Genomic DNA, 13893 nt, shown 5'->3' with positions numbered 1-13893 from the left:
TTCACTCACTCACTGAAGTTTAGCCCTCATCAGTGTTCCGGGAAACAGGAATATTTGCATAAAGGCAGAAAACAGAGCGAGTTAGGTGGAATAAGCATGATGGCACCTCTGTGCCATAGTATCTCTTTAGGTTTCCTTTTGGAAAAAAAGATCACAGAGTCTGCAAAAATAATAGTAACCTGGAGAAATGGAACTCGATAAACCCAAAATACTTCTTCCAGAACTCATTTTGTCTGTAGATAATGCTAGTTTTGATGTTTTTTCTTATCATCAATCTGAGAGAAATTTAAAAATAAAAAGACCAAAATTAAAACCATGCTGTAATTTTAAAAAATTTATATTTAATTGAAGGATAATTGCTTTATGATATTGGTTTCATTTTTGCCATAATCAACATGCATCAGCCACATGTCCCTTGTGTACATATGTCCCTTCCCTCTTAAACCTCCTTCCCATCTCCCACTCTTTCGCACCCCTCTAGGTTGTTACAGAGCCCTGGTTTGAGTTCCCTGAGTCATACACATTCTGTAATTTTGAGATCGCTAAAATGGCTTTAGTGAGTTTATAACATAAGAAATTATTATCACTAGTAATGAGTCAAGTGTTTCGTTTTTCACTTTAAGTACAACATTCAGATTTTTACTCCTCAATGCTGGGAAGATGTAGGATCCTGGGGCATGGTAGCGAAAATTGCAAAAACAGGATCCGCTTTGCATTATAATCTGCTAATTAATAACACAATACACACCAGCTAGACACCAGCAAGAACAGGGTTCTCACCAAGTTGAGGCCCAGGTGAAACAGAGAAGAATCCCTCAAATACGAGAGAAAGAAAGATGCTAAACACTGTACTGAAATATCTCCCTTGGACACGGTTTGCGTTTGGGGGAAAGAAAAAAGAAAAGGCTAGCAGTTAACTTTGTGCTTGCATCTTTCCCTTCTCTGCATTCATGGCAATCACAAACTCATCTAGACTCAGGGCAGTGTCACCTCCAGTGAGGGAAGGATGGGCAGATGGAATTCTCTTATTTTTCATCCATGCAAATTGAGTGGTATTTCGGGCACCATCTCCTCTACCCAAAGAGCCAGTAGTATTCTGAAGGAAGCAGGTGTTTTTCATCCATTGAATCAAACAAAAACTGCTTCATTTTCAAATTTACAGACATTTTACATGATGTCACATCTGCCCATTTTTCTCAGTACCCAACAGAATTTTTTTCTTATAAATTCTTTTACCAAGCAGCATGCGGGATATTAGTTCCCTGACCAGGGATTGAATCCCCACCCCTTGCAATAGGAGCATGGAGTCTTAACTGCTGGACTGCCAGAGAAGTTCCTCTTTTTTTAAGGGGAAAAAAAAAGTTCTAACATAAAAAATTTTTCAATCACTTGGATTATAGTAATACTGCTGTCAGACCAAGTCCCTTGAGATTTTTCTTCTTAGAGAGAAAAAATTAATGTGAAAAGCAGATGTATGTTTAAGTTAGGGACTCGCTATGCGCTCATCGTCCAAAAAATCTGTCTATCCATATATTAGGGAAAAATAAGTTGGCTATCATTTGGCAATAAGTGTTTTATGGACTCATAATCTTCAGTCTAGTTATCACCAATTCTAGAAAAACATCCTAAGAAAATAATTCGGTCAAGAGAAGACTTCTATTCATTAAACTACTCCTTCCAAGATGTTTCAAAATAACAGACACTGAAACAGACAAAAATATCCACCTAGAAAGAAGTCAGCAAGTGGTTAAGTAAATGTAGGTTTCTCAATCAAGTATTTGCTAACCATCACAAGTTATAATGGTGCAAATCATGTTGTATTATGGACAACATTTTTATAGGTTGCTAGGGAAGCAGAATGTCTCTACAAGTGAGACGTGCCTGAAATGTTCTGATTAGCACACAGAAAAGTTCGTGAGTCCTTCACAAGGTGTGAATGGGGACCTACTTAACCAGACCTCTCCCTGCTTCTTGGTTCTCTATGGTCCCTGGAAGGGCTCTCCTCACCCCTCTCTCCTCCCCCTCCCTGTGCTGTGCTTTACTTGACTCCTTGCCTGCATCATGCTTCTGTCCGCCACCAGATAATCCATATTCATCACTTTGTTCAAGACTCAGCTCCCTTACCATCTCTTTCACAAAGTTATATACTACCCTAGAGTGAAATTGCTTTATTCGATTCCTCAGCCCTGACTGTCATTTTCTTGATCATTGTGTTTGTTTTGTCTTCTCAGACAGTGAATTCCACAGGCAGAGTTATTTTTAGTACATGCAATGACTCATAAATATATGATTTTGAACGAATTAATCAATGAATATAAACTCAGCAGAGCACGGACCATTTCTTTTCTTTGTATCTACAGGTCTTCCCATTGTGCAGACCTTCCTATAGTACATTATAAGTAACTGTTAGTCGCTCAGTCATGTCTGACTCTGCGACCCCACGGACCGTAGCCTGCCAGGCTCCTCTGTCCATGGGATTCTCTAGGCAAGAATACTGGAGTGGGTTGCCATTCCCTTCTTCAGGGGGTCTTCCCGACCCAGGGATCAAACCTGGGTCTCCTGCATTGCAGCCAGATTCTTTACCGTCTAAGCCACCAGGGAAGCCCACATGATAAATAGCTCTTCACTAAACAACAGGAGGAATGAATGTATGTGTATTGCATTATACACATGTCTGCTGGCTCCAATCCTGGGATGTGTTTTTCTTTCCCGTCCCTTTTCCGCCTTTTATTTCTATGGAAGGTCAGAGATGTTCTCTTCTAAAAGGAGTACTACCCATGAAGAGAACTTACCCAGATCGAACTGGCCAGAAATGTAGCCACAAGTCTGCCGGACTTCCTCACTGTCCCAGCCCAGAGGGTAGAGGGCGCAGCCAGCGCCGATCAACAAGCCTGCAAAGACAAAAGACAAGAAGGCTTTAGCAATGCCCTTCTGGAGCCCAAGATAAAGGTACCAGGGACAAAAGATCAATACCAGCAATATGACAAAGGAACATAGGGTCTGCTTTTGGGAGAGCACCAACCAAGCTCCCTTTAGCGACCTAAAGTCAATTTAACTCCAAGAACGACTTCAAGTCTGCTTAAAAGGAGAGGGAAGAAAAAGAACAACCATGATAGACAGCTCAGTCTGGTTCCAACTTCGCCTTTTAAAGCATTAAAAGCCTCGCAAATCCTGTTTAGGAACTACAGTCCAGAAGCCCTTTTTAACCACTCTTATAAAAAGCCAGCCCAATTCCACCGTCAATCCCTGTAAACAAGTAATTCGAGTGCCAGCAAAAGACCTCATCGGTTATGCTTCATCATTCATCAGATTTTTTTTTTCCCAATTTAAGAATGTTTCAGCATCATCAAATTTTACCCAGGGCAGAGAGAGCATAAAGATTTTCATGCACCGCTTAGGCACATTGATTAAATTCGTGAACTGGGCTAGGGCTCTCATGTTCTCTTGAGAAGGTGAGAATCATCAAGTGTCCACCTGTCCTGGAAATACTCAATAAGACGGCCGCTGATTGGGATCTCAGTGCTTCTTGCTGCGAAGACCAAAAGGTTTGCTAATTAAACTGAAGCAAGTGATGGACTTATTTTCATATAAGTCAGGTGATCATGGCAGCTTACTCTGAGCCAGTCTTTAGCGATTCATTCCGAGTCACTGATTAGTGAGTTTTTGGTGTTGCATCAAAGCCTAATATGGTCTTAAGAGAAACTGAATGAGACTGAGTGAAAGAAAGTGAAAGTGAAGTCGCTCAGTCGTGTCCAACTCTTTGCAACCCCACGGACTGTAGCCTCCTAGGCTCCCTTGTCCATGGGATTTTCCAGGCAAGAATACTGGAGTGGGTTGCCATTTTCTTCTCCAGGAGACCTTCCTCACCCAGGGATTGAACCCAGGTCTAACACATTGTAGGCAGACGCGTTACAGTCTGAGCTACCAGGCAAGCACTGGCCAATTGAAACAGAGGGCTAACCTGAAAGTATCATTTTGTCATGTCAGTCAACGAGTATAAACATCACTTGTGGGACTTCCTTGGTGGTCCAGTGGTTAAGAATCTGCCTTGCAATGCGGGGGATGTGGGTTTGATCCCTGGTTGGGGAACTAAAATCCCATATGCCATGGAGAAACAAAGCCTGTGTGCTGCAACTAGAGAGTCTGTGTGCCACAATGAACATCCCCCCATGCTACAACTGAGACCTGATGCAGCCAAAGAAATAAATAAACATCACCTGTAAGTCCATAAGTGTGCTGAGCCACTGGCGCCAATGCACACGTAGTCTGACTGTCTGCAGGATTGTGGATAAAAAGGCACTAAATGAGGGAGGCTCCTAAGTAAGAAAACAGTTAATGTGCTAATGCATAGCCAGAATGCCAGGGCCCCCCAAGGCATCTCAAGGAGACCTTCAATATTTCTGGATTGAGTCTCTTCCTGTCTCCATTCTGCTTCTCCTCTACCCTTGGTAGGTGACTTGCACAGTTGTAACCAGTCAAACCATCTGTTTCCTCACAAACATCTAAGGAGGAGCTGCTTTCTACCCCCCTCCCACAAACTCCATGCCAAGCTCTCTGCAGAGATAGCCCCCAGAAACAGATACACATTTCCCGCCCTGCTGCCCCTCCCTCTGACCCGGCCTTTGGGCCACAGTCAGACGAGCATCTATTGTAGAAGGGCCGTGGTCCTAGGGAATGCCTGCAAAGAATCACTGCAGCTGCAAATCACACACTCCAGGACCTGTATGCAACAGTATAGATATGAATGGTGCTGAGGCTGAAGAATAATTCAGCAAGCAATAATACAAGGTTTGCTGACTAAGCAAATGCCTCAGTGACCGGTTTCCTTAGGCTTTTTGCCTTAGGATAAATTTTACAGTATTCTGAAGACAACTCCAAGCTAGCGTTATCTGCCATCAGGTAAAGAGAGAATTAATGAGGATGCCCAAGTTTGTGTATACTGAATTCTCCGAGTGTTGAATAAATAATGTGGCATCATTTCCATGAGAGTCAGTTCTTAATAAGTACTGTCACTTTCTGAGATCTGGTGAGTAATTTTTAAATGATGACACATGCAGAAATGCAGTTGGATAGAAAATGTTCAAGAGTAAGAAAAGCAAAGAACAATAACATTTAAATGACGAGTGTTCCCTTTATCTGATAGGCAAACAAATAAACAGTCTCATTTGCTAATGTTCTTTCAGTATGGCAGAAAACTATGTGTCATGTGTTCATGAAACAAGCTGCTTTCATACAATATAACGATCCCATAATTTGGGAGACTAAATCGAGGGAAACTTTTCAGTGCCTATATATGGAGCAAAAGGACTATCATTCCCTAAATAGTACAACACGTGGCAGTCAGGGTTCTTTTGTAGAATATTAGGCTGTCTTTGTAAAACTATAAAATGTAGATTCAACCATATAAATTAGAAACAATTTTATACATAAGAAATCTGTGCTAGGTGTAAGAATTTTTTTAAAATAAAATACCATGAGCATATGCTCACATTAAAAAAGTATTCTGTGGAGGGCAACTAGCTTATCTGGATTTTACTCTTAATATTTATGGAGCCTTTGTTTTGTTATCTGCTAATGTTTGCTGACAGTAAAGATACTGCAGAGTCTGAAGATTTGGGAAACATTTCTGGAAAAAAAGTGCAAGCTGCAAACTCACTAGGCTAAGTAGTCGTTGCAATGACTAGGTTCTGTAGGGAGATATCTGGCCTCCAGACACCTCGATACCATTGTCCATTAAGGTAAAAACAAGTCTCAGGTCAAATTTAGCCAACTCTACAACAATTGTTTATTAGCAGGCTGGGACAAAGAACAATCAGATCACCAATTCTCTAAATGCAGTGAAACCCTGCCTCCAATTCCATCAGAGAGTCACTCTAACAAGTACCTTCAACACATAGTAAATACAACAAATATTCAGATGGCAGGATCAGGGACATCTCTCGTCAAATCAGACAGTATCTGCCACTAAATGGAACGGGAGAGGGCACCGGGGTCACGAGTGCTAGACCTGTACTGCCCCATCCTGTAGCCATGAGCCACTTGTAGTTAGTTAAGTTTAAATTTAAGTTAATTAAAATTAAATAAAAATTGGACTTCCCTGATGGGCCAGTGGTTAAGAATCTGCCTGCCAGTACAGGAGACACAGGTTCCATCCCTGGTCCAGGAAGATTCCACATGCCAGCGGGTGGCATGCAACTAAGCCCGCAACTACTGAGTCCACGTGCCGAAACTACTGAAGCCTGCATGTCCTAGAGCCCGTGCTCTGAAACAAGAGGAGCCATTGCAATGAGAAGCCCATTCACCACAACCAGAGAGTAGCCCCAACTCTTGTTAACTAGAGAAAAGCCCATGCAGCAAGAACTATCCAGCACAGCCAAAAATAAATAAATAAAATTTAAAATAAAAAAAATTAAATTAAATAAAAATAAAATTCAATTCTTCAATTGCCCTTGCCACATTCCAAGTGCCTACTAGCCACTTCATGCTAGTGGCTACCATATTGGACAGTGTAAAATACAGACCATTTTCATAATCACAAATTTATTTTGAGCTGAAAACAATCAAGGCTCCAAAGATTCAGGAAGAAAGTTTGACCTTCTCTTTAAGTGCCTAAACAAGTATAGATAGAGGGCCTTTTTAGGAGCGGAGACATCACCAGAGATATCTGCAAGTACTATGGGCAGGTGTGGTGGGGAAACTCTAGACTCTAAAGATCAGAGTCCACTCTATGTCCCACTGTTTCTGTCTGGCCCAGGAAACATTTATTTACCAAACATTTGCTTTTCCATCCCCATGTCAATTGCCTTCCTTCCCTCTGAAGTCCCAAATAACTACAGTTCAGTTGCTCAGTTGTGTCCGACTCTTTGCGACCCCATGGACTACGGCACATCAGGCTTCCCTGTGCTTCTCACCATCTTCTGGAGTTTGCTCAAACTCATGTCCATCGAGTCGGTGATGCCATCCAACCATCTCATCCTCTGTTGTCCCCTTCTCCTGCCTCCATTCTTTCCCAGCATCAGGGTTTTTTTTCCAGTGAGTCAGTTCTCCACAACAGGTGGCCAAAGTATTGGAGCTTTTTCAGCATCAGTCCTTCCAATGAATATTCAGGACTCATTTTCTTTACGATTGACTGGTTTGACCTCCTTGCAGTCCAAGGGATTCCCAAGAGTCTTCTCCAACACCACAGTTCAAAAGCATCAATTCTTCGGCACTCAGCTTTCTTTACAGTCCAACTCTCACATCCATACATGACTACTGGAAAAACCATAGCTTTGACTAGACGGACCTTTGTCGGCAAAGTAATGTCTCTGCTTCTTAATATGCTGTCTAGGTTGGTCATAGCTTTTCTTCCAAGGAGCAAGTGTCTTAATTTCATGGCTTCATTCACCATCTGCAGTGACTATGGAGCCCAGGAAAATAAAGTCTGTCACGGTTTCCTTTGTTTCCGCATATATTTGCCATGAAGTAATGGGACTGGATGCCATGATCTTCGTTTTTTGAATGTTGAGTTTTAAGCCAGCTTTTTCTTTCCTCTTTCACTTTCATCAAGAGGTTCTTTAGTTCCTCTTCACTTTCTGCCATAAGGGTGGTGTCATCTGCATATCTGAGGTTATTGATATTTCTCCTGCAATCTTGATTCCAGCTTGTGCTTCATCCAGTCTAGCGTTTCTCATGATGTACTCTGCATATAAGTTAAATAAGCAAGGTGACAATATACAGCCTTGACGTACTTCTTTCCCAATTTGAACCAGTCCGTTTTTCCGTATCTGTTTCTAACTGTTGCTTCTTGACCTGCATACAGATTTCTCAGGAGGCAGGTAAGGTAGTCTGGTACTCCCATCTCTTTGAGAATTTTCCGCAGCTTGCTGTGATCCATATAGTCAAAGGCTTTGGCACAGTCAATAAAGCAGAAGAATTTTGAGCATTACTTTGCTAGCCTGTGAGGTGAGTACAATTGTGTGGTAGTCTGAGCATTCTTTGGCATTACCTTTCTTTGGGATTGGAATGAAAACTGACCTTTTCCAGTCCTGTGGCCACTGCTGAGTTTTTCAAATTTGCTGGCATATTGCGGCAGCATTTTCACAGCATCATCTTTTAGGATTTGAAATAGCTCAACTGGAATTCCATCACCTCCACTAGCTTTGTTCGTAGTAATGCTTCCTAAGGCCCACTTGACTTCACACTCCAGGATGTTTGGCTCTAGGTGAGTGATCACACCATCGTGGTTATCTGGGTCATGAAGATCTTTTTTGTACAGTTCTTCTGTGTATTATTCTGTGTGTTCTTCAAGTAATACGGGCAGGTGTGGTGGGGAAACTCTAGACAGGGCCTATAGATCAGAGTCCACTCTGTGTCCCACTGTTCCTGCCTGGCCCAGTAAACATTTACCAAACATTTGCTTTTCCATCTCCATGTCAATTGCTTTCCTCCCCTCTGAAGTCCCAAATGACTAACCCCCAGCTTTCTCTTTGTCTTAGCTGAGAATGACATTTAAAGTGAGTGATGCTTTTGCCATTTCAGGGAATTACTCAATTTTTCCTGAGTCTCTTTCATGTACACATGTTGTTAAACATTTGTTTTTCTCTTCTTAATCTGTCTCATATCAAGCCAGTTTAATTCTTAGACCAGCCAGAATAATCTAGAAGGGTAAAGGAAAATTCCTTCCTCTCCATCACTGGGCTGGCCAGATTCTTACACCCTGTGCCTGATAATGCTTGTTAATAAGCAAAATCATCTTTACTCTTTAAGATTCTCCTTTTCTAGGTGGGGCTAGAAGCCGGGAAACTACATGTCAAAAACTCACCTGCAGACTTCCCTGGTGATCTAGTGGTAAAGAATCCACTTGTCAATGCAGAAGACACAGGATTGATTTTTGGTCCGGGAAGATTCCACAAAGCACAGAGCAACTAAGCCCGGATGCCACAACTACTAAGCCTGAGCTCTAGGGCCTATGCTCTGCAACAAGAGAAGCCGCCGCAATGAGAAGGCCGTGCACCGCAACAAAGAATAGCCCCTGCTCGCTGCAAGAAGAGAAAGTCAACACAGCAAAGCAGACCCAGTGCAACCAACCAACCAACCAACCAAACCAAAAAACTGTCCTGCTAGCAGAAGCTCTGGCTTATAGTCAATGAAAAGGTAAAAGGGAGAGATAAACCATATTTCCCACTGGCAGCTGCAGCCAGGGATGTCCCTGTCTGCAGTCTACACGTGAGATTTGGGGACTGGCTTCCTGGCATCCCTCTCAACCTCACTCACTAATGGCAGATCATAAGCTGCCCTGACGTTTGATCCGTGCACTTCCTCAACTCCTGAATTCTGCAAAGGAGCTTCTCTGACCTTCACTTCCCCAGATTTAACAGGTCTGTGAAACTCCAAATCCCTGGGTTACATCCCCTCCTGCTTGAACTACCTAGAGTGGTTTCTTTCACTGGCCATTCCCTGGCTGGTATTAATACATACCCTACGTGTGGGAGGGCAGAGGGGCTGATATGAACTTTCTATCTGTCCATTACTTAAACATGATCCCTTTTCTCAATTAAGAATGGTCTCTAATACAGCCTATGCTAACTGTTAAACCTTGAGGTAAGCAGGGTGCACGCACACTCAGTCATGTCTGACTCCTTGCGACCTGCCAGGTTCCTCTGTTTATGGAATTTCCCAGGCAAGAGTACTGGAGTGGATTGTCATTTCCTTGGGGTAAGTACAGTGATATTAAAAGGCTTTGTATTCATTACCTCTGTGGTGTGGTCTCTCTCAGGAAACTTCTGCTAATGAACTTCTTGAGTGTGGATTTCCGAAGAGGACACTTCAAATGTTAACTAAGGGCCCTTACATTGGAGTCAACTAGAATTTTATCATCTATACTGAAGTACTGACATGGTAAAGTTAGAGACAATTACACAAAAGTAAGAACATCCTTTTTATGGAAGAAATCTGCCATTTTTCAGTTGTTGCAGTGTTAAATCTTAGACCATGTTGTGGATATCAATGTTTGATGGAAACATAGTTTGAAAATCCCTGAATTAGATACTACTTCGATAAGATACTGTATGCTGAAATGAGGCCCAGAAAATATTCTGGAATGTAAAGTGGTTGCCCAAATGAAATTTTAGTGATCTAATGAGTTTTTATAGCTCCGGCTGACTAATTTGCTCCTGGGGAGTAAATGGTTCAATTAAAATCTCTGGCTCACAAACTTTTATATTATTTACGTGGATTTTCTTTATTAGATTTATAAACCTTGTGGTTACCTCATGGGGCTTAATTATGTGGTATTTCAACCAAATTCTTGTTTCACTGCCATGACAGAAAAAAAGTCATAGTTTTTGAAACTCTGTGGAAGGAGGAATGGAAATGAGGAAAGATACTGTGAACTGAGACATCAACCTGAGGAAGGTGGTAACAGAGGTGGGTGGGGGGAGGAGGTGTGAGGTCATTTCCCACTATAGGCTCATTTGCAATTAAGAAGAAATCTACTTTTGCAGTCTTAAAGACTTTGCAACTTTTAAGGGGTCATGAGTCAATCACAAATTAGGGTAAATTAGTTCAAACTTTAGATTTCACCAGCACCTAGCTGGAATTAGACATCAGGACATCATAGACCTTGACAAAAGTCATTCTGTAGGTGGTCCTGGGAATTCAGAGAGACACTGCTTCCTAAAAAGGAAAAAAAAATCCAAACAAATGACTCAATAGTTCTTAAATTAAAAACACACACAGACACATTTGAATCATGCATTAACTAGTAGGCCATTTTAACTTGAGTACCCGTAAAGAAGGCTGAGCTCCGAAGAATTAATGCTTTCAAACTGTGGTGTTGGAGAAGACTCTGAGAGTCCCTTGGACAACAAGGATATCACATCAGTCAATCCTAAAGGAAATTAACCCTGATTACTTATTGGAAGGACTGATGCTGAAGCCGAAGCTCCAATACTTTGGCAACCTGATGGGAAGAGCCAAGTCATTGGAAAAGACCCTGACACTGGGAAAGACAGAAGGCAGGAGGAGAAGGTGGCAACAGAGGATGAGATGGTTAGATAGCATCACTGACTCAATGGACATGAATTTGAGCAAACTCTGGGAGACAGTGAAGGACAAGGAAGCCTGGTGTGCTGCAGTCCATGGGGTCGCAAAGAGTTGGACATGACTTAGTGACTGAACAACAACTCTATGGTTCTGGCCTCACCCTGTTCAAGATAATTAAAAAATATGAAGAGCCAAGTCAGCACAGAGACCTCTAAGGAGAAGCCAGTATTAATGGAGAAGGGAGAGTCCAAGTAAATGCAGAAAGGTGTACGCTGGGAGCTGTGCTGTGATGCTGTATGATCCAAGGGATCTGCCCTTGGTCCCAGATGGGTTCCTGGGTCTAAATCTTAGGAGACACTCTGCCTGTAAACCACCGTGGGGAGAAGGTCCTAGTGGAAACGGTATTCATTTTCGCACCATGCTGGAGATGCCTGTCATGATACTAATTATTTTTCAGAATCTGAGTGGGGAGTCTGAAGTTCCTGAAGAGTTCTTTGGTCAAAGTGAAAAACCCAGGCTGGGAATTTTTCCTTCTGCAAACCCTTTTCTATTCAAAGTCAATACTTCACACTTAGCCAACGGAATATTAACATAACAATTCGGCTCCTGCCAAGAAGGCAAAACAAACCCCTCCAGTCAGCCAATGCCAATTACTCTCCACAGGTGGTACGAATAGAATCCTCATGTTCAACGCATAAAGTCTTATTTTTTTTCAGGACACTCTTGAAAGTTTTTATGTGATCTCACTTTTTTTTCCTTGACTATTTGCTCCATTCTTTTCCATGGTTTTTTTTTTTTTTTAAACAGCCTGACTTTTTCCACCTATTGCCCCTGCAGTGGTCACGCAAGTCTTTCCCATCAATTCATCTTTTATGTTTTTTAGATACTTTTGTCCGTCCTCCAGGTCCTTTTTCTTCCTTTCTGTGGCAAGCACCGAGGGAAATTGTTTTCTCTACTTTTCTCATGAAAGCTGCACAGTTTTGTAGCCTGTTATCTAGACTTTTCTTTGGAAAAGGTTGGCACTTTCCATCTCTAAGTCTTCATGTGCTATTTATGTCCATGATATTCGTCCATTTTCGGCCCTTGATAACCAGCCCTTTACACAATGTAGCAACAAAATAAATCCAGTAGGGGGGAGAGAACAAGGGCAAAGGTCAGTATTGTAACTCTTTGGACTCTGAACACTCAATGAGGGGAAAACTACTGAAGTATTCTAGAAGAAATAGACTCAGTTAGGCTTTTGCAAGCCATTTTGTTGTTATTGTTGATCAGTCGCTAAGTTGTGTCTGACTCTTTCCCGACTCCATGGACTATAGCCTGCCAGGCTCCTCTGTCCACAGGATTTCCTAGGCAAGAATACTGGAGTGGGTTCTTTTTCAGGGGATCTTTCTGACCCAAGGGTTGAACCTGTGTCTCCTGCGTTGCAGGCAGATTCTTTACCGCTAAGCCAGGGAAACACATGTAATAGTTATCTAATAGATAATAGCCTTTAGTTAGCAGAAGAGGAAATTGAAGCTTAGAGAAGCAGGTTCCTGCTCATCTACCAGTAAATACTGATAGATCCAGGGACTTACTTTCAGGCCAATCTGAGCCAGTTCTCCTAACCTCTACCATCTATTGATGCCCAAATCCCAAAGTGTTCATAGTCCCAACTCTGACCTGACCTCCCATATTCACATGTGTATTGAGGAACCCTGTGTATAAATGGAGAAGTAGGGATGGGGTGGAAGAAAGATTTCAAGTCACCATTTCTCTATGATTGGCTCTCCACAGGGAACAACTCTGCAGTTGCCTGTTACCAAGGAGAAGGAATGGGCTTCTGGGAACCCTACAGATAGATCCCCCCTTCCCTGAGTGCCTGTGAGGGAGAACCAGGATGTGAGTTCCAGCACACCAAGAACTCCATCCGTAAAGAGGACATTGAAACATAGAGGTAAGAAATGGATTCTTCATCATCAGAGGTTTAGCCAAGAAAAGCACATCTCCTCCTAACACTAAAGCATAATATAGAAACAAGACCACTTCTGAGCTATCAAAGATACTTTCACAAATCACAATAGGACTATTTTTTCACTGAAAACACCCTGTGGAAGAGAACGTACTTTAGATTCTCTTAAAATATTTTCCAAAATGGCTCCTTGATTCTCATTTCATCTTCTTTTCGAGTTCATGGGGCAGAAAACACCAAAGACATACACAGTGAGGGGCACCAGAGTACCTGCTCTTTAGCTCAGGGTGAAAAATCAGAAGCTACTTTCAGTCACTAGTGACCTGTCATCTTTGCTTTTTCTACAGTCCTAGGCAATCACTGATAGAAAAATTAAAGTTGTTTCAAACAGTACAACTTGGAGATTTTGTAATTTCTTTGTGACTGCTTTCTGGTAAATTACATCTGATTGAAAGCAACATTCTTCTAACCCTCCTATTTAAGAGCTGGCTTCCCTGGTGGCTCAGAGGTAAAGAATATGCCTGCAATGCAAGGGATGTGGGTTTGATCTCTGGGTTGGGAAGATCCCCTGGAAAAGGAAATGGCAACCCATGCCAGTATTCTTGCCTGGAGAATTTCATGGACAGAGGAGCCCCTAGGGTTATAGTCCATGGGGTCGCAAAAGAGTCAAACACGACTTAGTAACTGAAAAGCAACAAACAACCAGGGACTCACTTTCAGGCCAATCTGTAAAATGGGGATGCCTCCTCCTCAGGATTACTGCAAGGATCAAATGAAATAGTGTATGTAAAGAGGTGGGTACGATACTCCCAGTAAGTGCTCAGTGATTGGTCTCTACCGCTAAGCTTTGAACTTTGCGCTGATGTAGAGGAGGGTGGTGGACTCTGTTCGAGCCAATGTGTGTCTGTACTTCTCTCAGA

At 42.2% G+C, this 13893-nt stretch overlaps 1 protein-coding gene across 5 annotated transcripts in view; it reads right to left on the bottom strand.

Annotated features, from left to right (window-relative positions):
• Positions 1–13893, bottom strand: part of LHFPL6 (LHFPL tetraspan subfamily member 6) — a 276744-nt gene that overhangs the window by 19595 nt on the left and 243256 nt on the right. For 3 of the 5 annotated variants that reach the window (XM_081547753.1, XM_081547751.1, XM_081547752.1), the window contains one exon: positions 2793–2891. The exons of the other annotated variants lie outside the window; for them this stretch is intronic. In XM_081547753.1, coding sequence (XP_081403879.1) covers positions 2793–2891 — 99 coding nt within the window. The remainder of the gene's footprint in view (positions 1–2792; positions 2892–13893) is intronic. 5 annotated transcript variants of the gene reach the window in all.

This window comes from Giraffa tippelskirchi, chromosome 12 (assembly GCF_054371585.1).
Source record: "Giraffa tippelskirchi isolate mGirTip1 chromosome 12, T2T-mGirTip1v1.2.pri, whole genome shotgun sequence".
Classification (NCBI taxonomy): domain Eukaryota; kingdom Metazoa; phylum Chordata; class Mammalia; order Artiodactyla; family Giraffidae; genus Giraffa; species Giraffa tippelskirchi.
This window is presented reverse-complemented; position numbering and strand designations above follow the sequence as displayed.